The 26,962-nt window shown below is 41.1% G+C and overlaps 1 protein-coding gene across 2 annotated transcripts; it reads left to right on the forward strand.

Moving 5' to 3' along the window:
- Positions 1–4,134: 4,134 nt before the first annotated feature.
- Positions 4,135–26,727, forward strand: MKRN1 (makorin ring finger protein 1). Of its 2 annotated transcripts, none has more exons than XM_063100258.1 (8): positions 4,135–4,476; positions 12,502–12,630; positions 19,066–19,295; positions 19,890–20,116; positions 22,516–22,730; positions 23,482–23,592; positions 24,155–24,293; positions 24,656–26,727. In XM_063100258.1, exons 1-8 carry the CDS (start codon positions 4,298–4,300, stop codon positions 24,866–24,868), a joined length of 1,443 nt encoding a protein of 480 aa, XP_062956328.1. In that variant the 5' UTR covers positions 4,135–4,297; the 3' UTR covers positions 24,869–26,727. The 2 variants fall into 2 exon arrangements, with proteins under 2 accessions (XP_062956328.1, XP_062956329.1); XM_063100259.1 differs by having other exon boundaries at positions 23,482–23,525.
- The last annotated feature ends 235 nt before the right edge of the window (positions 26,728–26,962 follow it).

Below are 26,962 nucleotides of genomic sequence, written 5' to 3' on the forward strand. Positions count from 1 at the left end.
TGGGGCTGGAGAATTAATGAGTAAAAAAGCAGTAATTACTCAAAAGAAAGGAATTGTTAGTCCTCTTGCTGCTGTGGTGCGGCCTTGGAAGAAACATTGTTTTCTCTTGGTTTCACCACTGTCTTTGTCTCTATTGGGTACACAGTGGTCTGATTATCAATAGGCTAATTTTCACTTTTTCAAAGTAAGACCTCAACTGGCTTTACTTGTGATTCTAGGATCAGGCAACACTTTATTCCATAAAACAGAGTAAATGTTCCAATGAGCTGGGCAAGAGTAGCTTTAGAAATGAAAAAAGGGCTAAAAAGGCAGAAACAAAGAACAAAAAGCAGATTGGTCATTTCAAAGTTACTTTCCTTGTAAGGTGGGGACAGGGAGACAGAACAATAGACAAATAACTGGTTAACGTCCGGTTCCTTCAGGCTATCTCTTTTGTGCAAGGATTAAAGCAGAGGGAACTTCATTATCATGCCCATTAAAGATTTAAACTGGCTTGTTTGGGAAACTAGCTGTTATATCTCTTTCCTGATCCTGGGAAGGTCAGATGACAATTTAATTTGGGCTTGGTGAATGGAACTTTAGCAGCGGTGACTCCATTTTGATTTTTAGTCTGGTCTGTTGGGGCCTAGTGCAGGACCTCAGTCTAAAACAATGGACTCCTATAATTTTTACTGAACATTATTGTTTTAGTCAGTTTTGTGTTGCTATAACAGAACTGCCTGAGACTGGGTAATTTATAAGGAAATGAGGTTTATTAGGCTTATGATTCTGGGACAGCTGCATCTGGAACGGGCCTCAGGCTGCTTCTACTCATGGTGGAAAGCAGCAGGCAGGCAGCGGGTACAAGCAGATCACATGGTGAGAAGAATCAAGAGAGAGAGAGAAGGTGTCAGGGTCTTTTTTTTTTTTTTTTTTTTTTTTTGTCGTTTTTTCGTGACCGGCACTCAGCCAGTGAGTGCACCGGTCAGTCCTATATAGGATCCGAACCCGCGGCGGGAGCGTCGCCGCGCTGCCAGCACAGCACTCTACCAAGTGCACCACGGGCTCGGCCCGGTGTCAGGGTCTTTTAAACAACAAGCTCTCGTGGGAACTAATAGAGCTAGAACTCACTCATTTATCCCCCCTCCCCCAGGGACAGCATTAATCAATTCATGAGGGATCTGTCTCCATGACTCGATCACTTTCCAATACTGCCACATTGGGGATCAAAATTTCCACATGTACTTTGGAGGGGACAACACATCCAAACTCCCATCAACTATGTAGAAAAGTAAATTCTAAGGCTTTATAAAACTGCCTATGGAAGTTCAGGATTTAACATATAGCATCTGAGTGGACAGTGGGCATTAATGGGGAAAGAGAATTAAAAACACATTTTCAGTTTTAGAAACAATCCTCAGAATGTGGGACATGGAGATCTTCCATTTGTGACAACATGGATGAACCTGGAGGACATCATGCTAAATGAAATAAACCAGACACAAAGAAAAATACTGCATTACCTCACTTACATGTGGAATCTAAAAAAAGCACAGTAGTTATTAGGGGTGGGGTGGAGGTGGGGGAAATTGCGAGATTATCAAAGAGTGCAAAGTTGCAGTTATGCAGGATGAATAAGCCTAAAGAACTAATGTACTTACTGCATGAGGACTACAATAGTAATATTGGTCGGTCTGAGTGCAGTGGTGTTTACGACTAATTGATTGATCACAACCAGTTACAGATTTCTTTGTTCCTTCTCCATTCCCACTGCTTCACTGACTTGTTTTAAAAACAAGAAAATTGTATGCTGGAAATTTGCTAAGAGTAGAGTTTAGGTTCTTACCACACACTCACAAAAAGGTAATCATGCGAGGTGATGGTTAGGTTAACTTGCTTGACTGTAGTAATCATTTCACTATGTATATATATATTAAAGCTCCATGTTTTTATCTATTAAATATATACAAAAAAAAAATCCCATAACAAAAAAGAATCTGGGATTGAAACAGAGTAAGGCTAGGTCTGTGAACCAAACTGACTCCATTTTCCTTGCAGAGGCCATTTTGTTACTTTTCCACTCCTCAGTCATGAGACCCCCAGGGCAAATGATTACCCCATGGGCCACCCTAATAAAAGAGATTGAGATAAGAGAGGAAGCAGGTATTTACTGAGTTGGAAAACCCCTCCCCAAGGCTTGTTTACCACAATTGTAAAAGTTACAGATTAACTTTAAGACCCCTTTAGGAATTCCCACACGTGCACAAAGCTTCAAGGTGACTGCTACAATGACCCTCCTGGGGTGAAAATGATGAACACCATTGCCGTCTTGGACCTACTGAGCAGGCACCCATGACGCAACCAGGAAGAACGGAATGGACCACCTCCAGTGACGCTGGCCTTTACCCCTTAGCTCCTTTCCCTATAAAAGAACCTGAACAGCGCCTCTCAGGGGGCTCGTTTTACTGTGCCTACTACCTCTCTTGTGCATAAGCTTATCTCGTCTTTTAATAAAGCATTGCTTGCTTTACTGCTGGGTACATTGTTCATTTCTATGACTTCGGAATACAAGAGCCTAATTTAATCACCTGGTGAAAAGTGGAAAGCTTTGGGCACCAGAGAAGACTCTAGCTGCAAGAGGCAAATGGCCACTGGAACTATTCTGCGCCCATGTCAATGCTGCTGGTAAGTCTCTCCTGCAGTCCCTGGCCTAAATTCTGACAAGGCAATGCTTTATTCTCTTCTACTCTTTTTCCCTTTATCTTCCTCTTTTTTTTTGGTGGCTGGCCCGTATGGGGATCTGAACCCTTGACCTTAGTGTTACAAGGCTGTGCTCTAACCAACTGAGCAACCAGCCAGCCCCTTTTCTTCCTCTTTAAAGTGACTGCTGGACAACTACAGCTTAAACTCCTCTCAGCCTGTGAGGAGCCTTCTCCCTCTGGCCGGCAGCGGCTTGCCCTCACGGGTGACTAGCAGAGGTGGGAAGGCCAGTCCTACACCGTGAAGATCTTGCTTGAGCAGGTTCTCCCTGATGGGGGATTCACAAGAGTGGTGGGGATTCATTCCCATGCCGCACGGTGACTGGAAGTCTGGAAGCTGCTAGAATTCTCTTTACCTTCCTCTGATTTTCTGAGCCCTCTTCTGCTGTTTGGTTAGATTGTATCCACTGCTATGTAGGTGCACCCTGGAGGGCTCCTGGCTATGCTTTGCTTCTCTGATTTAAACTAGTGGGTACTTCTTCGTGCCAACAGTGGGGACAACTGCTTTTGTGCAATAGGTTGGTGCTGCTGATTGGGACTAGGATAAACTGGACCCCACTGCTCCTCTTTTCTTTGTTTGCTTGGTTAGTCATGTAGTTAGTTGAGTACCGTAATCTGAATAAACCTTCCAGTCCTTGCACCAACTTTTGGACTTTCAGGTCATTTGTTTCATGTGAGAGGGCAAGCCGAGCCTGGTGTCAGTAAGAGGATATTCCAGACACCTTTTGTCATTCTGTTAACTGTATTGTGAAGACAGTACTAAGGGTTTTCAATGGACTCTCATTTTCACAACCACCTTTGGGGTATGTACTATTATTATTATGTTTTTACAGATGGAGATAACTTGCTCAAAGACACATAGCTAGGAATGAGAGAAGGGAGATAATAGGCACGTGTCCACTCCAGAGGCCTTGGTTAGCCACCATGCTATCCTCTTGAGCTTAGAGAGGTTAAAATACCTGGCCATGGTCACACCACTGATATCTGGAATAAGAGGTAATGTTTAAGTGTCATGTACAAGGCACTAACCTTAGGGATTTCCACACGTGTCCTATAATCTTCATAGCAACCCTAAGAGGCAGGGTCCACTCTCATCGTCCTTAGAGAGAGGAGGAAACTGAGGCTCGGCGAGGATAGGTATCTAGCCTACGCTCATACTTGGGAAATGGGAAAGTCCGGATTCAAACACGGGTCTTCGGCCCCAAGTCCCCAATTCCTCCCCTTCTACTTGAGTGTTCACTGGGAACCGAGCCTTTGAACGTGGCCGCCCAGCCTTGGAGCCCCCGGGCACACCTGCGCGGCTCCGGAGCGGGCCCCGCCCCCCGCGAGACGTCTCCACCAATCAGCGGCGCAGGGGGCGGGCCTCGGGCGCGCACGCTCCGGACCCGCAGTTCAAGTGGCGAGAGCGCAGCAGACGCGCCGCGCAGCCGGCGGGGACCGAGCGGGCACCTCGGTCTCCCTCCCCCCCTGGCCTGGCCTCGCCGCCTTCTCCCCGCAGCCGGACCGGAACTATGTGATCCCGGAAGTTCCGGGGCCATTGCTGTGTGGGATAAACAGTAATGGCGGAGGCTGCAGCTCCCGGAACAACAGCCACCACATCGGGAGCGGCAGCGGCGGCGGCGGCCTCCCCCACACCTCTCGCCGCAGTCACCGCCCCGTCCCCGGGGGCGGGAGGAGGGGGCGGCGGCAGCGACGGCAGCGGCAGCGGCAGCGGCTGGACGAAACAGGTCACCTGCAGGTAGGACGTTGCGTGGCCGAGCGCCGGCCGAGGGGAGGGGGCCGCGGGCCGGACGAGCGGGCGCGGCGGGTGGGGGACCGGCGTCTCCGCGACCTCCGCCGCCGCCCCCGCCTCGCCGCCGCCACTGCGTCAACCCCCGCCGGGCCGCGGAGGCCGCGCCGCGCGCGATCGCTTCGGGGGCCGCTGCCACTGCAGCGCCACGTCCCCTCCCCTGCGCCCAGCCCGCGCTCCGCCGCGAGCGCCATGCGGGGAGAGGTAGGGCGACTCCTCCCCTGCTGGGTCCCGGGTGTAGGTGTCGATGGACGCCCCCCACTTCCAGCTCTCGAGCTCGCCTGGCTCCCGGGGCCTCTCCTCCGCCCGTGTCATCCGTTTGTAACGTCCTTTCTTGTCTCTCCTCCCCCGCCCCACCGTGAGAAGCGGCTTTTGTGTTTCTTCTTTGTATGTTTGTCGAGGTTGGCGGTTCTGGGCTTTGTCTTAGAACCGAGCGGCCGGGGGGGCCCGGGGTCGTCTCCCCCACCCGTGGTTTCACGGGCGGCCGGCGTCGCCCTCCCCCAGCGCACGGTTCCTCTTTGGAAATGCTCGCATCTCACTTCTGAAGGCGGTGGAAGCTCGGCGCTCCCCGAGGACAGCGGTTTGGTTCTGGTTCGGTTTGCGAGACGAAAATCTTGGTAAAATGAGGGGTGAGTGGATGCAGGCTGTTGGGACGCGTGCGCGTGTTTAAAGATGACCGAGCTGTACGCGTAAGAGGACAATTGTATGTCGTACTCCGATTTATAAGCCAGTGACCAGGAGCGACTTCAAGCTTTTCTTATCGGTTGAAATAATCCCACTAAAAGGCCAGTTTTTACCTGGGTGGGATAATTTACATGCAGATGCGTAAAAATATTCCTGATATACAGAGTTCACTGTCGTGGCATTAAACGGCGAGATTGAAGCATTCCCAGTCTTGAATGTGATACATTTATTAACGGGGAGATGGAAGGCTTCTCAGTCTTTAATAATACATTTAGGGCCTGCATGGTAACCTTAATTCAGTAGTGGGAAGCAGAAGAATATAAGCAATTTCAGGTAACTAGTGTTATTCGTATGTAGATCCTAAGAATGGAATCAAATGCACTATCACAAGGAATGAGAATTTTAAAGTTAGTATTTACGGAACCAATTATTTGAATCACTGTTTATTTCTCTTCTCTACAATGCTGCAGTTGATTTATATGACCTAATTGAGTCTTTTAAAAACAAAAACTAATGTAACCTTTCTGTGCCTGAATTTAACTGCCCATTTCATCCTGCTGCCCCAGTCTACCTCCATACACTGAAAATAATTTTCCTTGAATATGTGAGTTCTTTAGGAAGTCCGTAAGATCCTTCGATTTTTACCCACTGCCTCCAACGCTTGAATACCCATCACCAACCTGACATTTCTGTACTTATCCTATTGTGTTTGTAACTTGTCACCGACTTAAATACCTCTGCAGAAAATTCATGGTCACTTTCAACACTTTTCTTTCCCCTCTCTGTTAGGTACTTTTCCCTTTTCTATTTCCCCTTTTCTAGTTCCTTACTAGTATCATAAGGATTCTAACCAGTTTACCAGACTAATCGTTCTTCTTTGCCTTCCTCTAGGATCTTTGAGTTAGTGAAATATCCTAGATGTTTCCTGGACTAGTGGGAATTCTTTGCCTGTGAACCACTAGATTATATATTTAAGAAATTTATATAGTTGAGTAACCTAATAATTTGAAAAAGCATTATGTAAAAGATAGGTATTAGATGTATTAGCTTTTTTTTTTTTTTTTTTTTTTTGGTATAGACTTGTCTGTAGTAGCTTTTGTTTGTTAGACAGTTTTTAAAAGGTACATGTTGATTCATCTTTGTTGTTACGGTTTGACATTGTTTTCGGTACCAATATGACCTCATTTTAAAAAATCTTTCTCCTTTGGATAGAGGAATAGCAACTATAATATCTATTTTCGAGACTTGGAGCTCCCTGAGAGGATTAGGTACCATGTTTTATCACTGTACCTGCGGGGCTTTCCTCAGTTCCTGGCATAGAGCAGATACTCAGGAAGTGCTTGAATTGATGTTGATAAAGTCATACCTAAAATTGCCCGTTTTAATATAAGCTTGTAAGATTCCTCTGCTTTCATTTTTCAAAAACTTGTAAATTAGCAAAGACAAAGTTGTGTGTTTATTTTGGGGGGACTACCTTATACAGTAAGTAAGCATTGAATGCTTACAATAAGAGAGACAGGTACTAGACGTTAAAAGGAATGCTGAAGGGTTGTAGTATAAATAAATGTTTTCAGTGTGTTTGATAGCTAAACCTTTAAAGACGATTCAAGGTAGTGGTGTGTTATAGTGTTGGTGCTGATTTCTCCCTATAAGAGATCACTCCTATCTAGGAATTCGACTAAGGCTATTTTCACTTAAGGTATAATCTTCTTTACGTTAGTTCTTTAGATAAGAATATTTTCAATTGCTCAAAATCATGTGTATTTTCTTGTTGGTTACTGTTTTCTTAGAAATTCTCATTTCTGTAGTTTAAGGAAAAGCTAGAATACCTTTCTTCTGTATTATGCTGCCACCACCAGGCTGTTTTTCATACCTTTTATTATTAGAGGAATACTATGAAATCAAAATGCTCCATTGCCGCTTCTAGTTTCCTTGAATGCATAGGGTTAAAGCTGATTATATTTAAAGACAAGCTGTAATTTGCAGATAGTTTTGAATTTAGACACTCCTTTGTTGGAATGCTTCTGCGATGGTAGGTGAGTGTTCTGGTGGTTGAAATAATACAGAAAAACAGCATGTTTTTTCATTCTGATTTTTCAAAATATTTTTTGTTTTGTTTTTAAAAAGTGTAGTGAATGTAGCTTAAAATGAAGAAAATCCTTCTAGAAATTCTTTATCCAAGTGCTGTGATGTCCCTAGTGAAATTTATTACTCATAAACTATATACTGTAGCGTTTTTTGGAGGAGAGATGGAGGTGTGATAAACACTTAGATGGCATTGAAAAGTTATCCAGCCCAAGGAAAGAAAAATTAATTTGCTCTTAGCCCAGTGATTCACCATGATACCTAGCTGTCTTCTACAGCTTTTGTTTGAGTATGTAAGTGTACAAATGCTATAGGAGATAAAAAGCAAAATAAACTGTGGTCTTTTCCCACCAGGAATTTACAATCTAGTTGAGAAACAGGGTACATGCACATCAAAAATTAAGTATCAAAGTAAGAAATGTCACAGCAGGTAAAATGATTAAATGCCACATTAGTTAACATCCCATAAAATTTTATTTATTTATTTATTTTTGGTAGCTGGACACTGAGAATTGAACCCTTGACCATGGTGTTATCAACACTGCACTCTAACCAACTGAACAAACTTGTCGACCCCAATATTCTGCAGTTTCTAAAAATCCCCAGAGTGAGGGTGGTGTTTGGTTTTCTCATACCCTCATAAGCTACTTATTGGGGCTTTTTGTTCTGTATCCCAGTGACCATGCTTAGATTTCCAAGAGGTACAGCAGTAGGGGGATTCTGGTAAATTGTATTTGTCTTTATTACTGGACAATGTCTGCTTGGAGTCAGAATCTTCACAGTGGAGGGAGCTTTAGAAATCGTATGGCACAGCTTTCACCAAAGGCACGTTCAGCCTGGGCAGTGGCATCACGGTGAATTTGGATGGTGGTTTTTTGGTGGTAGCATTTAAAAACAAAAGTACTTATTTTTATTGATTTTGTTTTGGGGACAAATTCTTGGAAGTGGGTCATCTTGTCCTCTTTCTCTCATCTGTTATAAGTTACACTCTTAGATATATATAGAGATGGGTTGGCAAAAAGGGATTTCACTGTGATGACTGTTTATAACTCTGGGTATATCAACAGTGTTAGTATTACTGAGACAAAAGGCAAGTAAAACAAACCAAGAAACCAGACCATACATACTGAACGACTGTAAAGTAATGCCTAGTATTTGGCAGTAACTAATTAGGGCTTGTATTCTAGTGTTTCTGTTGATTCCACAATAGCAGGTGGTTAAATGTTTCCTTGAATTCTTTCAAGGATGCTAGTTCTGGACCTCAGGAACTTTTTTCATTGCTGGGTAGCTTATTTCTCAGTTCTTGTGTTGAGCCAGACCTGTTGTAGCTTCCCACATGTATTCACTTTGTCTAAATGGTGCTGGAAAAGGTTATTGCTTTGTCTTCTGGCTGAACTACTCCAGTTACTTGAAATCTTCTTGTGGGATGATATCTAGGTCTCCTTCTCTCTTGGTTGCCTTATTTTTTAATTGATTTGTTCATATGCACCTCTTAAGGCATTGTCAGAAACAAATGTGTTCAAGGCTTGGTCTGACAGGGCAGAGATGTGGAAGGAAGGATGTGAGAATGCCCATGAGTACCATGAGCACATGACACTATGCCCGTCACTTCACTCATACTGTTTTTTTTTTTTTTCTCCTTAAACCTAAGAGTTGGTGTAACTCAGATTAAACAGTTTACCAAGAATCACACAGTAAGAAGTGACAAAGGTGGAATTTAAACAGTCTTCCTAATTCTGAACCTTTGCACTTTTTATTACTACTTGGATCAGAACAATCTGCTTCTACTGATGCAGCTTGATTGCGTTAATTGTTCTGGTAGCTGTATTAGCTGTTGGTACTTGAAATTTGTGATCAGTTAGTCTCTAGACTTACAAGAATAATCAGTTGGCCAAGATGGGTCACCTAGAAGGCAGTTTAGTGTTTTAAAATTTAAATCTGATTCCGACACTTCCCAGTTTTAGGCCCTGAAGAATCTGTTCCCTACCTGTCCAGCCTCATCTCCCCCGAAGCTTACCTTTGTCTTCACTCTTCCTGCTAGTCTTCTTTCAGTCCCTTGTGACCTCCCTCCTACCAAAGGACTTTTGCACATACTGACCTTTTGCCTAGAATGTTCTTTTAAGTTAACAGGAACTTACAATCTTAGAGCAAACATCACTTTGTTGGGGAAACCTTTCTTGAGCTATTTGGTTAGGTCATATCTCCCTTTTCTATGCTCATGGCACAATTTAAAAGCTTTTCTTTGTAGCAGTTGTTACATTTTTATTTTATTTTTTTAAAGATGACCAGTAAGGGGATCTTAACCCTTGACTTGGTGTTGTCAGCACCGCGCTCTCCCTGGTTCACTCACCATGATGTTTCTACTGCGTACCACACAGTTTCAGGCAGGCAGTAAGCACTTGTCTTGCTGAATACTGATTAGCATGGCTTGGGTTGTAAACTTGATTCATCTTTTGGAGGTTGACCCTCTTTCTCTTTTCTTCTCTTTTCTTTTCTTTTTTTTTTTTTTTTTTGGTGGCTGGCCATTATGGAGAACCAAACCCTTGACCTTGGTGTTATAGGGCCACACTCTAACCAACTGAGCTAACCAGCCAGCCTCTAACTCTTTTGAATAGTTTAATCTCTAGGTTCCTTATTTGTAAGATGGGAGTGCAGACCTTGTTAGTGCTGTCCTATATGGTGTATATTCATTATAATACTGTGTCCCCGCCCCAACTCACACAAATACACTTTATATAAAAATATGCAAAAAGTAGAGCACTCCTATGGTCTCAGCCAGTGAGAACTAACTTGGTCATATGCTATATTTATGCTCTTGGCCAAAATGCTTATGGACCATGCTACACTGTCCTAGGCCAGCCCATGGCTTTGTTGACTTTCTTACTCTTTCTGCCATTTTGGATTCTAGAGAAGAGTTTTCACTCATCGTAGATGTCAAGAAGTAACAGTTATGTGGGTGTCACAAAGTGCTAAGGAAGAGTCATGCTAAGTGTTAAAGTGCAGATATTAGGAGTTGAGCCACCTGGAAGCAACTGGTTGAGGAAACAAGGTTGGCAGCTCTAAGGTGGTGATTAGTGGAAGACTTTGTCTCTATCAAGAGCACTGTACACCTAAGGATAACAACTGAATGATTGAGAGCATGGCGAAGTAGGATTTAAGAACAAACCTAAAATTCTAATATTGTGCCTGAGATTTCGGAACTACCTTGCCTTAAAACTATCGGTATCTGTATCTTATCTTATTTTGTTTTGGTGGCTGGCCAGTATGGGGGTCTGAACCCTTGACTTTGGTGTTATAACACCAGTTAAGTAACTGGCCAGCCTTGTATCTGATTTTAAACTGACTCCAAGGAAATGTTGAAGGTATAGACATGTTTGTCGTCTGTATGAAATGTGAGAGTAAAGAGTGTTTGTTCCACAGCAGTAAACTGTGTTCAAACGGTGACACTGTATCAAAGGAATAACCTGCTATCAACTGTGGATACTTTTACAGATACTTTGAAGCATGATTAAACCGTAGTGGTGGTTACAGTGTAATTATAGTTGACCTGTTTAGTTTTTTTAAAATTATCTATTAATACAAACTTGTCCCCCAAGCCAAACTGTCTAGCTTTACTAAAGATACTTTTCATAAACAATTTAAAAAATTAGGGTTATCTGAAGCTCAAACAGCTTTATTATTTTTTTTGTGCCTGGCTTGATCCGAACCCTTGACCTTGGTGTTACAAGGCTGTACTCTAACCTCAAACAGCTTTAAAGCTTGCAGAAAGTAGCTCTGCAATTGAACAAAAGTTAAACCTAATAACAGTTGAGATTTGGCTAATTATATCTATAATTTGACCACCTACTACGTTCTTATATTTTGTTATGGACCATATTTAGGATCTTGATAATTATAGCTGTTTCCACCAAGGTGCTAGTTATGTATTTACTTTCATGTTGTTTACTCTTACATAGACAGTTCATTTGCAGGTAATCCTGAATAATAAAATCTTTTCACATTTCAATTTAGGGCAGTCTTTTTCAAGGCTTCTTAGGTAAATGTGAATCTATTTTCTATGTAGTATTCAATTCAGTGGGCAAGTAGAATATGCGTATCTCCACTGCTTTTCTACCTACCATTCCAGATAATTGTGACACTCTTGGATGTAGCAATGTCCTCTACAAAGCTAATCACATTTACACCCAGGAAATAGTTATTTTCTCCTTGCTGCATACCAGCTGTATGTAGATGCATGTCTTGGGAGTTGTGGTCTGTCCTAACTAAATCTTAATAAACCTACCCAAGAGTAAGAGACCAATAAAGGGCCAAAGGATAAAAAAAGAACCCTGACAGAAGTCAATGATGGGAGGATTGGGGGGATAGGGGGTTCTATTCACTTTACAAGATCAAGGATGTCTGTAAAAAAAAAAAAAAAAAAGGCCTTTATCATCTCCCCTAATCCACAGGGTTACTTAGAGAAACACAGATTACTGGGCACTACTCTGAGTTTCTGATTTAGGAGGTCCAAGGAAAGGTCTCATTTTGTGTGTCTAGCAGATTCTGAGGTGATGCTGATGCTGCTGGTCCAGGGCCACTTAGAACCGCTGGTCACATATACATATACATGTGGTCCTTTAAGGCAGTAGGAAGAGTGATTTCTCTTTGCCACTGATTTTGCTTGTGTTCATATGTGGCTTTTGTTTATTTTTTCTTACTTAAAAATTTATTTTTTTGGCAGCTGGCTGGTACAGGGGATCCGAACCCTTGACTTTGTTATAACACTGTGCTCTAACCAATATATGTGGCTTTTAAAGAATTAAAATGGTTCTTGAAGAAGTGAAACATATACAGTAGTCTGACCTTTTCTGATCTTGCTTCTTTATCTTTGTTTTTTGGTTTTTTTTTAACTGATGGGAGCTTCCTTTATGGCTAAAGTTAGTGAAAAAAAGAAGCCACCTTCCTAGGACTGTAAAATGAGGACAATGGTCAAACCTAACCTCTAGTGTGGAGATGACTGTTTAAAATCTAAATTGGTACCTGGATCTATGGGCAGCCTTTCCTGTAGTACCCGAATGCATCATTTTATGGTCACACAGTCTGGTTCCACTTTCTTTGTGTTCATTTCATATGTCTGTATCTACTGGTGGAATATATCAGTTATGAATTCTTTGAGGGCTGGCTTTAGTCTCTTTTAATCTAGTTTTGTGGTCTTTTATTTCACAGGTATTTTATGCATGGAGTTTGTAAAGAAGGAGATAACTGTCGTTACTCGCATGACCTGTCTGACAGCCCCTACGGTGTAAAGTGCAAGTATTTTCAGCGAGGGTACTGTATTTATGGAGACCGCTGCAGGTAAGAATTTGCTTATAAATTCATTTTGTTTGGGGGTGGCTTGGGAGAAAAAAATGAGAGCAATACATTTTTTTAGGAAGTATTTTTTTTTTTTTTTTTTTTTAAAAAGATGACCGGTAAGGGGATCTTAACCCTTGACTTGGTGTTGTCAGCACCACGCTCAGCCAGTGAGCGAACCGGCCGAACCCGGGGCCTTGGTGTTATCAGCACCGCACTCTCCCGAGTGAGCCACTGGCCGGCCCCTTTAGGAAGTATTTTGAAATTAGTTTAGAGACACCAAAATACATTAATTCTAGTAACTTTATACATAATAAATTAAAAATACTTAATGCTTGGAAAGTACTCCTTAAGAATGTTAGTACACTGACAGAAATCTCTTTCTTGGAGGGAATGTATTACATTTTTAAAAAATGAGTTTGTTAGGCCAGCCCGTGGCTCACTCGGTAGAGTGCGGTGCTGATAACACCAAGGCCACAGGTTCGGATCCTATATAGGGTTGGCCGGTTTGCTCACTGACTGAGCGTGGTGCTGACAACACCAAGTCAAGAGTTGAGATCCCCTTACCGGTCATCTTTAAAAAAAAAAAAATGAGTTTGTTAAATACAGCCTTAAATTTAATTAATGCCTGAGGGAGCAAATTTTGCAAACCTTAGGGGGTAGAGTATGGTGAAGGTATGTTTGTATATAGCATTTACTTTTCAAAAACAAGAATGAGGTGCGTAGTTGACCAAACTGGAGTGGTTTCAGTCATTCTCTGCTAATATGAATTATGGAGAGAGACTGGGATCTTAAGCATTTGGAGCGGTGCCTTAAGTATTTCTAGTTAAGAGGGTTTGTCATTTTATCCAAACCTTCCTGAATTCCCTGAGTTTGTGAAACTAGTTATAAGTCTCAGGGGCAGATAAAGATATAGGGGAAATGCTTCAGAAATGCCTCTAGTGTCTCAGAATGTTAGAGAACCAAGAAAGATTAGCTGTTAAGTGATCTGGGATGGCCGGTTAGCTCAGTTAGTTAGAACACAGCCTTATGACACCAAGGTCACAGGTTCAGATCCTTGTACCAGCCAGGCATGCACCCCCCCCCCCCCCAATAATAATCTCCATCATTACTCATTGAATTGGTACCACAATCCTGTCAAACTGCAATTCAGCAATAGTGAGTTCTGTGTAGAAATTGGGTGGGGCATTTCTTATCTTTCCAGTTCAGAAAATGTCTAGGTGTATTAGTTATCTTGTTGATGTTAAACAAATTACCCTCAATATAGCAGCTTAAAACAATGAACATTTATTATGTCACACGGTTTCTGGGGTCTGGAATCTGAGTGGCTTAGCTATGTGGTTCTTTTTTTTTTTTTGTCTTTTTTGTGACCGGCACTAAGCCAGTGAGTGCACCGGCCAGTCCTATATAGGATCCGAACCTGCGGCAAGAGTGTCGCCGCGCTCCTAGCGCCGCACTCTCTCTCCCGAGTGCGCCACAGGCTTGGCCCAGCTATGTGGTTCTAGATCAGGGACTCCCCTGAGATGGCAGTCAAGATTTCCGCCAGGGCACCAGTCATTGAAGACTTGACAGGGCTGCAGGATGCTTTTTAGATGGCTAACTCACATGGCTGTTGACAGGAGACCTTAGTTCTGCCATGTGGACCTTTCCATAGGGTTGCTTTAATGACCTTACACCTTGGCAGCTAGTTTTCCCCAGAGGGAGCAATTCAAGAGGGGAGGCACACAATCCCTTTTATGACCTAGTCTCAGAAGTCACATACTCTCACTTCCACTAAATTCTGGACTAAGTCACTAAGTACAGCCCGCATTCAAGGGAGAGGAACTGTTCCCTCCCTCTGCAGGGAGGCATGTCACAGAGTTTTGGACATATTTTAAACCACTGCACTAGGTAAGACTTTCTCAGTGTCATAACCAATTTCAGTGTCACATTATCAGGAAAAAAAAGTATCAACTATTGGGTTCAAATGCTTAGAGTTCAAAGAATATGAAGTTATTGATGGATGGGATATTACTGTTAAGTCATCCTACATCTATTAATTAGGAAATCCAGTAAGGATAGAGGGGGAAAATAACTTTCCTGTAACTATAGGAACCTTGAAATGGATCCCCTTTTCTCTGAGTAGTCATTATTTTGCTCTCTGCTAATTTTTTCATTGCAATATTGCTGGAAAGAAGAAAATGACACAGCAACACTCCTCAAAAAAACCACCAGACATCTCTTTTGCAGTCACAATATTAAAGGGGGAAGAAGTTATGAGAATTTCATCCTATGAAGAGTAAATACTCTTTGTAGTAGGATTGCTACAGTCTTTGCAGGTGTTCTAGAGTGGGCTAACTACAGGGAAGCTGGACTCCTTGAACGACATTCCAGTCAGTTGAGGGTTATTTACAACTGTGGGGGGAGAGGAATTGAGAACTGATGAGTGGAGAGTCTAAGTGGCCAGCAGAGAGATGTGGAGAATAGATCATGAGACCGAATGGAAAAAAGATGTGGTTACTTAGCAACTGGGCTCCTTATTTCAGAAGAGGTTCTCATCTGATTGGACCTTATAGGTGGAATGAATGAGAACCTGAAGGTTAACTTGAAGAAATTTGTGCTAAGGCACACTTTTTTTTTGTTTTTTTTTTTAAAAAAAAGACGACCCGTAAGGGGATCTTAACCCTTGACTTGGTGTTGTCAGCACCACACTCTCTGAAATGAGCGAACCGGCCATTCCTATATGGGATCCGAACCCATGGCCTTGGTGTTATCAGCATCACACTCTCCTGAGTGAGCCACGAGCCGGCCCTGTGTTCTACGTGTTAATCAGCTTATTTTTCGGGTAGTTTTGCCAGCCCCAAATGGCATTCTCTTGTCTCTTAGGGAGTAAGCATGAGTCCATCTTCAGTCTAACCCTGTAATCAGAGGGTTCTTTGCAGGAGACTGAGCTTTGAGACCAGGGAGTGAGTAAGGCGCCAGTCTGCTCTTCAGGAGGCCCATGCTTTAGACAAGCATGTTTTTTAGGAAACGCCTTCCCAAATAGGCGTTTGGGTTTTTCTTTTTTCTTTTCTCGCTTTGTTATTTTTATTTTTTTCCTTTTGTGCTTTATCCTTCCTGGTGCTTACTCACAAATCTTGACTTCAGAAGCATATTTCATGTAGATCTACTCTGCACTAATGGGGTGACTACCTCAGTAGGCAGATTTGAGTGTTCTTCAGTGTCTTTCTCTTAATTTAAATTCTGCATTTACTCCTCAATATAATCCCTTAGAATAACATTGTTTCTAGATGAACTCCTAATTTAAGAAGTTAATAGATTCTCATTTTATAGCACGGGCCTTGTTTTTATTTTTTATTTATTTTGGCATCTGGCTGGTACAGGGATCCGAACCCTTGACCTTGGTGTTGTCAGCACCAACTCTACCAACTGAGCTAAGATGCCAGCCTTTTTATTCACATTGACCTTTCAGTAGACGGTATAGTTCTTACTTCCATGGTAGATATTTATTACCAGGTGTTGATCCAAAAAATTGACTGCTCGAATATGGTATGTTTATCTCAGCTTTTTAGCCTATTCTTAAAACAACTGCTTTTATGACCATAGAAAACTATAGAGGTCTGGCTGGTTTTAATTTAGCTCATGTGGTTAGAGCACAGTGTTGATAAAACCAAGGTCAAGGGTTTGTATCCTGTACTGGCCAGCAGCCAAAAAAAGGGGAAAACTATAGAATATGTGAATATTTGAAAGCCAGAGAACTTACTTATTTACAAATGTGGGATTTCTAGCTAATATCCTATATTTTCAAAGATTTTTACTATACCTTGATTCCTAGATGAAATAACCTTAGAACCAAAATGCATTCATTTCAGAAACTTGTAGTATTTGCAATTTAATAATTAAATTTAAATCAGTAATTTAAGTTATATTTAATTGATTTAATTAAAATCAATCTAATACATTTATTTTAATTAATTAGATTTAATAATTGATTAAATTTTATTTATTTTTGGTGGCTGGCCAGTTCGGGGATCCAAACACCATGACCTTGGTGTTACCAGTACCATGCTCTAACCAAGTGAACTAACTGGCCAGCCCTAAAATTAAAATTTTAAAAATTAAATTTTAACACTTTGATCTGTCAAGTAGTTTCTTTTTTTTTTTTTTTTTTTGTCATTTACCCTGAAATCCTTAAAGTGAATATGCAAAGGAAAAAGAAGTGTTCTAAAATATGTGTCATATTTCTTAGACCCTTTTATGCATCTTGTCATTTTAAACCTTCCCAATGCCTCAAAGACCTTGTATGTTAGTGGAGCTGGCATTTTGAATTTAATCCTGGCTTAATTCCAAAGCCCAAGTTCTTTTCTAATTTAAAGGCTATGAAAATAATTGTCATTTTTCTGAAATTCTCTTTCAAACTAGAGAGTTACTTAATCTGAAAAGTGAGGCTTTGGGGCTAGATTTCCAAGGGTCCTTATGGCTCTAAAATAAACTTCAGAACAGTGCTGTCCAATAGAACTTCATGCAATAATGGAAATGTTCTCTATCTTGCTATCTATGGTAGCTACTAGCTACATGTAATTGTTGAACACTTGAAAACATGGCTAGGCGAAAGCAAGGACTGGGGAATTGATTTTTAAGTTTTATTTAAATATAAATAGCTAGATGTGACCAGTGGCCACTGTATTGTACAGAGTAGCTTTAGAGTTGTGTTAGACCCAGAATCACTGCTTAATTTGACAATTACATCATCTACATCATCTCTAAAATGATGAGATTACTTCCTCACTGTTCTTTGATGAAGTGAAATGATACAAATAAAAGCATATTCACGATTTACACGATTCCACTCTAAAAACAGAATGCACTGGGTTTTTATAGCTGATAGCAGGACCAAGTACCAGCTCAACAAATGTTTGTGATAAGCTAAGGTGTGGTCTTAGATTTTACTTGGTTTATTTATTTATTTATTTATTTATTTAAAGATGACTGGTAAGGGGATCTTAACCCTTGACTTGGTGTTGTCAGCACCACACTCAGCCAGTGAGCGAACCGGCCATCCGTATATGGGATCTGAACCCGGGGCCTTGGTGTTATCAGCACCGCACTCTCCCGAGTGAGCCACGGGCCGGCCCTTACTTGTTTTTTTTTAATGTAAACATAGATACCTATAACATATGACCTATGGTTAGTACTGCTTCAGTGTAAGAACCACTAGATATATATTGTAAGTTACAGCACAGGACCGGCCAGTTTGCTCTCTTGGTTAGAGCATGGTGTTGTTAACACAAAGGACAAGGGTTTGGATTTCCTTACTGCTTAGCTGCCAAAAAAAAAAGAAAAGAAAAAAATTTATTTTTGTTTTTATTTTTTTGTAAGATGACCAGTAAGGGGATATTAACCCTTGGCTTGGTGTTAGCTCACCCGCCCAGCCAGTGAGCTAACCAGCCATCTCTATATAGGATCCAAACCCGTGGCCTTGGTGTTATCAGCACCACACTCTCCCGAGTGAGCCACAGGCTGGCCCAAGAAAAAAATTTATAATACAATTTAGATATACTATGTACATAATGAATTTATTGTGCCTCAGTGAAACTTAAGATAAGATGCTGAAAGAATTGTGAGAATTTTCTCAGGCAGAAAGTTGCTTTTTGAAGGAAAGAGGATTTTTTCCCTATATTTGAAGATGTGGTTTAATGATGTACAGATGGAAAGGAAGGAGAGAATGTATAGGGCAAAAATTTGGAAAGGGAAATAATTAGTGAATGGATGGATATAGAAAGAGAAAATACATATTGTTTCGTAAATACTGTCTCTACCTTTTAATATTGGCAGCATTTTAATTTATATGTCAGCAAAATGTTCCATAGGTCTACTTGTTGAATTTGAGTGTCAGCCTTGCTTATTAATCAGTTGATTTTGGCTGCACAGTCTTTTTAGCAGAGATGTAATGGGAACTGTAGGTTATCAACTATCTAAACTCCTGATTAGAGTGGAATTTGAAGAATAATAAATGGTCTATATCAGGAGTGAGTGGCCTGCAGGGCCAAACCTGGCCGAAGGCTGCATTTATAAGTAAAGTTTTATTGGAACACAGCCATGCATATTCATTTAAGTAATACCTATGGCTGCTTTTGCCCTAGAACTGCAGACTTGAGTAGTTTTGACTTTGCATGACCTGAAATGTCCAAAATATTTATGTATTTGGTCCTTTAAAGTTTGCTGACCCCTGGTCTTAAGGCCTTGCTACTCAAGGACCAAGCAGGATAGGCATCACATAGGAGCTTGCTAGAAATGCAGAGTCATGGGCTCACTCCAAACTTTCAAATTAGATATCTGCCTTTTAAACAATTTCCCAGGTTATTCATATGCACATTAAAATTTGAGAGGAATCCAAGGGACAGTATGAGGAATATATGTAGTTAGACAGTGACTGCTTACTTTTTGGGTTTTTTTTAGATATGAACATAGCAAGCCACTGAAACAGGAAGAAGTGACTACTACAGATCTAACTGCAAAGTCATCCCTCGCTGCTTCCTCAACTCTCTCATCAGAAGTTGGACCTCTTGTCGAAATGAATACAGGAGAAGCTGAGTCAAGAAATTCAAACTTTGCAACTATAGGAGCAGGTTCAGAGGACTGGGTGAATGCCATCGAGTTTGTTCCCGGGCAACCCTACTGTGGCCGTAGTAAGTATTCTGAAGAATAAAATAAAAGAGGGCTAGACAGTAGTTAATCAGTTAGCTGAGTTTTTAAAACCTTCCTGCTTCCAACCTTCATATTTTGCCTAATCTTAAATTGGATTACAAATGGAGTAAAAGGAACTTTTTGAATCCCACTAGTAATGAATTCAGAATGTTTTGAAAACTCTAATCAGTACTTTTTTTTTTTTTTTTTTTTTTTGTCTTTTTCGTGACCCGCACTCAGCCAGTGAGTGCACCCGCCATTCCTACATAGGATCCGAACCCGCGGCGGGAGCGTCACCACGCTCCCAGCGCCGCACTCCACGGGCTCAGCCCTCTAATCAGTACTTTTAAAAATTAGGTTTCAGTTACATAAGAAATACATAAAGAAGCTTTTTTGAATATGTCTAATCTTGGAAATACCAGCATTAGAAAAAATTTGTTTCTTTTTAAAGAGTGAAGAAATTAGCTCGGTAGACTGTTTTGGAGTTTAATTGAAGTAATTATTTTTTCTTTTCAGTTAGGTTCTCAGTTACTTTATATAGTTCATATATCTGTGTTATCCATTTGGACCTTTACCACCCTCTTAAACATTTTCAGCTGCCCCTTCCTGCACTGAAGCACCCCTGCAGGGCTCAGTGACCAAGGAAGAATTAGAGAAAGAGCAAACCGCTGTGGAAACAAAGAAGCAGCTTTGCCCCTATGCTGCAGTGGGAGAGTGTCGATATGGGGAGAACTGTGTGTATCTCCATGGAGATGCATGTGACATGTGTGGGCTGCAGGTCCTACATCCAATGGATGCTGCTCAGAGATCACAACATATAAAAGTAAGTCTTTAGGCCATTTATATGTTCTTAGGCATGAGAAACGTTATTTGTTCTTTCATAGCATTGCTGGTTCATTTCAGAGAAACATTTGGTGAATTGAATGGTTATCAGTAAGTAGGGATGTTTTCCTTCCTGGGTTTTATCAAGTCATGCTTCCAGAACCTGACTTAAGGTCTTAAGAAAAAAATTTTTTTCTTTATTTCCTTTTTTTAAAAAAAAACAAACAGCTTTTCTGAGACTGACATTCCATGCAATTTACTCATTCAGAATGCACATTTCTTTGGTTTTTAGTATATTAACAAAGTTGTACAACCATTACCACTATGCTAATTTTAGGACATTTTCATCATGCCCAAAAGAAATCCCGGGCCCCTCCATCATTCTGCCTTTTCTCTAGCTCCTTGGCAACAATTAATCTTTATGTCTCTGGACTTGATCTTTTCTGGATATTTCAGATAACCTGTATATCACCTTTTGTGACTGGTTTCGTTGACTCACTGTTTTCAAGGATCTCCATGTTGTGGCATGTATCAGTACTTCATTTCCTCTTATGGCTGAGTAACAATCCATTGTGTGGGTATACCACATTCTGTTTTTCCATTTTGTTGACAGACATTTTGGTTCTTCACCTTTTGGCTGCTATGAACATGCATGTCTAAGTTTTGTGGACATGTTTTCATTTGTCTTGGGTATATATTTCTAGGAGTGGAATTGCTGGGTCATACAGTAACTCTACGCCTAACATTTTTTTTTTTTTTTTTTTAAAAGATGACCGGTAAGGGGATCTTAACCCTTGACTTGGTGTTGTCAGCACCACACTCAGCCAGTGAGCGAACCGGCCATCCGTATATGGGATCCGAACCCGTGGCCTTGGTGTTATCAGGACCACACTCTCCCGAGTGAGCCACAGGCCGGCCCATACGCCTAACATTTTGAGCAACTGCCAGACTACAGTGGCTACATCATCTTATATTTCCAACATCAGTATACTGGGGTTTCAGACTATAGTTTTGAGCATACTTGTAGCATGAATTTTTTTGTTGAGAAGACATCGTATTATAAAAGTTATTTTTATTGAAAGAAGTTTTGCTTCTAATCATCATTTCCATCTGCATTTAATAAAAATAGTTTGGTTGTGGGGGGTGAGGCATGGTATAAGAGAGATGAAGTTTGAATCCTACCTTCACAGCATACTAATTGTGTGAATTTAGGCAGGTTAAATCCCTATAAATCTTTCATCACTATATTGGGGATAGTAGTACTACCTCTGGAGATTGTTTAAAAAAAACAAAAGGTTCAGGAAAAGGACAGGAAATATTAAGCGACTTAATTTTGGGGGTTATGGGTGACTTTTCTATTGCTTATCTGCATTTTTATATTTCCTGTCTCAGGTTACTTATAGATTAGATTAGAAAAGTATGTGATGTTCACAAAGAAACTTGTACACAGATGTTCATAGCAGCATTATTCATAACAGCCCCAAAGTGGAAAAAATCTAAATGCCCATCGTCTGATGAACAGATACACATCCACTCAATGGAATATTGCTCGGCTCTAAAAAGAAGCAGAATACCGATATGCTACAATGTGGATAACTTTGAAAGCATGCTGAATGAGCAAAGCCAGTCGTAAAAGGCCACATATTTATATGAAATGTCCAGAACTAGCAAATCCAGATTGGTGGTTACCTGGGGGTGTTGCGGGAAAATGAGTGACTATTAATAGGTGTGGAGTTTCATTTTGCAGTAAGGAAAATGTTCCAATATTGATTGTGGTGATGGTTGTGCAACTCTGAATATACCGAAACCCATTTAATTGTACACTTTCTTTTTGTTATTTTATTTATTTATTTTTTTGGTGGCTGGCCAGTATGGGGATAATTGTACACTTTAACTAGGCAAATTGTATGGTATGTGAATTGTATCTTAATAAACTAATTTTTTTTTTTTTTTTTTTTAAGGAAGATGAAAATTACCTACCTGGCACATAATTGTCACCTAATGTTAGTTTTCTTCATCCTTATTTTCTGACTGGTTTTAGGTTAGGGCTTTAATCCTAATTACATTCTCCATCTGGATACCAGAAAATCAACAAACTTAGTATGAAAAACTGTCTTTAATGTGGCTAACAGCAGGGGTTGAGCTGCAGGTTTAGGGTAGAGAAAATTGGGTAATTTTTCAATTCCTGAAGTTGAGTCTTTATAGTTTGTAGTATTTTATAGTATTGTAAAGTCCCATGATGTCATTGCACCTGTGTTTGCTTGTGAACAAAGCTTTTTTTAATGTCAAATTAGGAACCTTATCATTTCAACTGACTCCTTGATTCTCTGAACATGAGTCATTAGATGGGGTCTCTGAGGGTTCAATGACTTGGTTACACTTCTTCTCTTGACTTTCCAGTCTTGCATTGAGGCCCATGAGAAGGACATGGAGCTCTCATTTGCCGTGCAGCGCAGCAAGGACATGGTGTGTGGGATCTGCATGGAGGTGGTCTATGAGAAAGCCAACCCCAGTGAGCGCCGCTTTGGGATCCTCTCCAACTGCAACCACACCTACTGTCTCAAGTGTATTCGCAAGTGGAGGAGTGCTAAGCAATTTGAGAGCAAGATCATAAAGTGAGACTCCTCCCCAATCTTCGTTTGTGCTTTCTATTTTGGGGAAGAATTTAGTATCTTGTGCCAACTTTCAACCAGATGGACCGCATTTAAATGCATGCATTTTATCTCGAAAGTGGGGTATTCTTCTAATTGGGATTTCTTCTTTGTATTTCAGCTAGCTTTTAGGTTAGTTGGTTTATCTACTTTTATTTGAACGAGGAAACCCTATGTATCAGTTTAGTAGAATCTTCGTGCTTTTTCTGAGGAGATTGTGTTTAATGGATTTAGCCAGTTTAGGCTCAGTGAACAAACTTATCTAGCTCTGAATGTATGTTTCCTGACGTTTTACATTTTCCACTTTCCTATTCCATCCATTAAGCTAGCCAATAATCCACCATCCTTTAAAGATTGTTCTCATAACTGAACAAAAACTACATAATCTAAACAGAGCAAAGTTACAAGAAATAAATTTATTTAAACGAAAGAAAAAGGAGTCTGTGTGAAATGTCTTCTTTTGTTTTGTTTTTTAAACCTAAGTTATTTTATTTTTAAAAATGAACTGGCTAGCCTTTGAGTTGGATTTATAAAGAACTTTGTTTTGCCTCAAAAGAAATGGTCAGTTGTGTGAGTGCTGGAACCCTTTCAGGAAGTGCCCACATGCCTTTCAGTTAAGTCTTTAAATCTGGAGGTGACACACCAGGGTGTGTCCTTGAAGAAGAGTGGGCCTGTGAAGGGGAATTTGCATTGCAGCCTGTTCATTGTTTCCCAGGTCCTGCCCAGAATGCCGGATCACATCTAACTTTGTCATTCCAAGTGAGTACTGGGTGGAGGAGAAAGAAGAGAAGCAGAAACTCATTCAGAAATACAAGGAGGCAATGAGGTATGAGCACTGCAGCCTTTTCTCAAGCCAAGAGCCCAATGGAGCTTGGGTTCACTTTGAAAAGAACAGTGCTGCATTATATACTCCTACCTCCTTCCGACCCTTTCTTTTACTTCCCAGTACGGTTTATTTTGTCACCCCTGATAACACTTACCTGGTATGTATCTGGCTATAACACAGTCCTTGGGGTGCATGCCAAGGGACTGTGTTATAATGAAGTCTGTACTGCTGATAGCTAAAGCCCCATGAATGGGGTTCTGCCTTATTCTGAATCCATGTAGTAGTTGTCCTGTATTAATTCTTGTGTGTTGGCTTTCTAGAAGATTTTCTCTCTACTGGATCTGTGGTACTAGAGCTGTTAAACAGCATAGACTTGAACAGAGTGTCTGTCTAGTTAGTGTTCCATGCATTAACACACACATGTTTATAAGAACACACCTTGGGGAGGGCTGTAAACAGACATACTGGTTCTACCCCTACCTGTTTAAAGTAACCCTGGATGATAATCAAATACAGACCTGAAATCCACTTTGAATAAGGGTTGCGATATTTTCCTTTCCAGCAACAAGGCGTGCAGGTATTTTGATGAAGGACGTGGGAGCTGCCCATTTGGAGGGAACTGTTTTTACAAGCATGCGTACCCTGATGGCCGTAGAGAGGAGCCACAGAGACAGAAAGTGGGAACATCAAGCAGATACCGGGTAACTCTCACTGTTTTTTTAAAGGAGGGGAAATACCACAATATCAGTTGAGTCCTGCACATATGGGGGTAGGGGAAGGAGAAGATTAACACTCAGGTCTGGGAACAATACTAGAGTATTAAAGGAGGAAACAAACCTCAAAAAATGGGAGGGATAGAGAAGGAAAAAATAGAGTGCTTAAAGCTCTAGACTAAACTATTTACATCAAGTAACCAGAGGGGAGGAATTGGTAAAATGGAAACCCTAAATAAGAAGTCTGGTTCGTCATGCCCTCTGGTGTGCTGGACGTTTTGCCTTAGAAACAACAGGATAGAAGATACTACTCGGCAGTGCCATCCCTATCATGGCCTTGTTTTTTACAGGCCCAACGAAGGAACCACTTCTGGGAGTTCATTGAGGAAAGAGAAAACAGCAACCCCTTTGACAACGATGAAGAAGAGGTTGTCACCTTTGAGCTGGGCGAGATGTTGCTTATGCTTTTGGCTGCAGGTGGGGACGACGAATTGACAGACTCTGAAGACGAGTGGGACTTATTTCATGATGAGCTGGAAGATTTTTATGACTTGGATCTATAGCAGCTTTGCGTGGCGTGTGAACTGGTCTGCTGAGCCTCAGACAGTAGCTGTCCCCTGTGGTGGTGTGGCGGTGCCTGTGTTCTCTCCTAGGCAGGCCTATCAAACTCCAGGTGCTGTCATAATAACTTCTACCCAGGGCCTTCTCCATCCTTCACCTTTCCCCAAGGAGTGTGTTTTCTCTGTTTAAAAAAGTTACAAAAATAAATCTTAAAGTTAGTTTTTTTGTAACATGAATTGACTGTCAGACAGTTAGTGTAGGTTTGTTGCATCATCTGTTTGCAACCAGATTGTGTTTATGGACTTTCCACACTCATTTATTTTGAGGACTCCAGGTTCAAAAGTAAAATCTCTGGCCCTGTTTTGGGGTTCCAGAGTAGGGGTGATGGGTGAAGGGACCTGAGCTGGCAAGTAGCCTTCTGCTCTAGACGTAGGAGGTGGATCCTCAAGTTTTCTGGTGAAATCTGCACATCTGTGTTTTTATATCTGTTCCCTACCCTGTCATCCCCACCACGTGCACTTGTTCTGTGGTTTTGGTCTTTTGTCTAATTGCACACAAGAAATACTACTGGGTAACCAGAACCAGGTGTGAATGTGTTTGAGATTTTTACTATGTTTAGCATGATAGGAAACTTGTGAAAGAACACACATAAGAGATACAGTGGCATACAATTAAAACCAATGCATAGTTGGAAGTTGACTCCCAAGGGCTGTTAGACCTGGTGTGTGAGAGTGAGTGTGAGATATGCCTCATCCCTGCATAGATGCAGTATTCGTAGCCTTAGTGGAAAAGCTTGGTTTAGTGGTTTCAGCCCCGTGTGGCAGATAGATCTAAGGACAAGCAGTATATTTGTAGTTGTTAATATATAGCAGTGCTAGCTCTATCTGTATAAATAGAGAAATGGGGTTAGCCATAGAGGTTTAAACCATCTGGTTATCCCATATATTAATACAAACTGGGTCTAGGATACGCAGTTGTATTTAATGTTTTATGATCTAGCATTTCCAGTCCAGGCACTTTTCGAAATCTGTCCTCATCTGAGGGGTTTTGTTGTCAGGTTTTTGTGTTTGTTTTTGTGGGTATTTGCCTCATTCCACCCCTGAGCTTTGCAGGTAGACAGATGTGATTCAAAACTATGTTCTGAGGTGTTTATTGTGGTGGAGTAATTGGTTTGCAGTAACAAGTTACACATGTCCACTAAAGGGGAGGGGAGGGGGTAGCAGTCCAGGAGACAAGCTGAAGTTCAGTTGTTAGAAGAATCCCTTGATCGGAAATTTTCCCTTTGCATTTTTGTTGCTGTTTCCTGAAAAATCACTTGGAGATGCTCCTGATTTGTTCATCTACTGCTCTCATTCTTTGGTTCCCACTCATTCTTTCACTTTAAGAAAAAAACTAGTAATTGTTGCAGAGGTCTCTGTATTTTGCAGCCGCCCTTTTGTAAGAAGCACTTTTCCCAAATAAAACATTAAAAAAAAAAAAAAGTTGGCTTTCTGTTTTGTGTAACGCTGTTTTGAAATGTGCAGATGTCAAAGAATATATATGTTTCTTTTGTTGACTCTGATCAGTTCCTCCGTGAGTCAGATTTCCATGGTTACAGTTTCGTTGAGAAAAGTGACACCTTTTACAAGACATCTGGCTTGCTGAGAAATGTTTGAGAGAAACAAAAAGAGGGAAAGTGGTCAGCTGGGATCATCAAACTATTGTGTATTTCAGTATTGGCAAGACTAATTCGGCGGCCTCGATCAGTGAAAGGCACTGTCGGTTTTCTGTTACCATGCACTTGTAGTTGAACCTGCTTCGTGCCCTTAAATAAGTCAGGTGTAGGTCACAGCATAATTGTATTTTGCAAGGGTATTTTTCTTCATGGCTATATTGTGAATTTTTATGAATAAAATAAAACATTCTACCACTCGCATGGAAGACCTTCAGTTGACCTTTTTGTAGCACTTATTCGTCTGTATTGAGAACTTAGACTATTGGAAGTGTTTCCATGTCAAGGAATCGAGTATAAATGTGCTTCCCGTAGTTATGGTAGCAACTGTTGATCCATGGAGTCTGTTTCTATAAGCTCCTGCACCAGCAGCTCCCTTCCAGAA

The sequence above is a fragment of the Cynocephalus volans genome, chromosome 6 (genome assembly GCF_027409185.1).
Source record: "Cynocephalus volans isolate mCynVol1 chromosome 6, mCynVol1.pri, whole genome shotgun sequence".
Lineage (NCBI taxonomy): Eukaryota > Metazoa > Chordata > Mammalia > Dermoptera > Cynocephalidae > Cynocephalus > Cynocephalus volans.

Bases quoted from the DNA above. Each gene is read 5' to 3' on its own strand.
- MKRN1 (XM_063100258.1), top strand. From the start codon at position 4,298: ATGGCGGAGGCTGCAGCTCCCGGAACAACAGCCACCACATCGGGAGCG. The intron at 4,477-12,501 runs GTAGGACGTTGC...TTTATTTCACAG, and splicing joins ACGAAACAGGTCACCTGCAG to GTATTTTATGCATGGAGTTT. The intron at 24,294-24,655 runs GTAACTCTCACT...TGTTTTTTACAG, and splicing joins GAACATCAAGCAGATACCGG to GCCCAACGAAGGAACCACTT.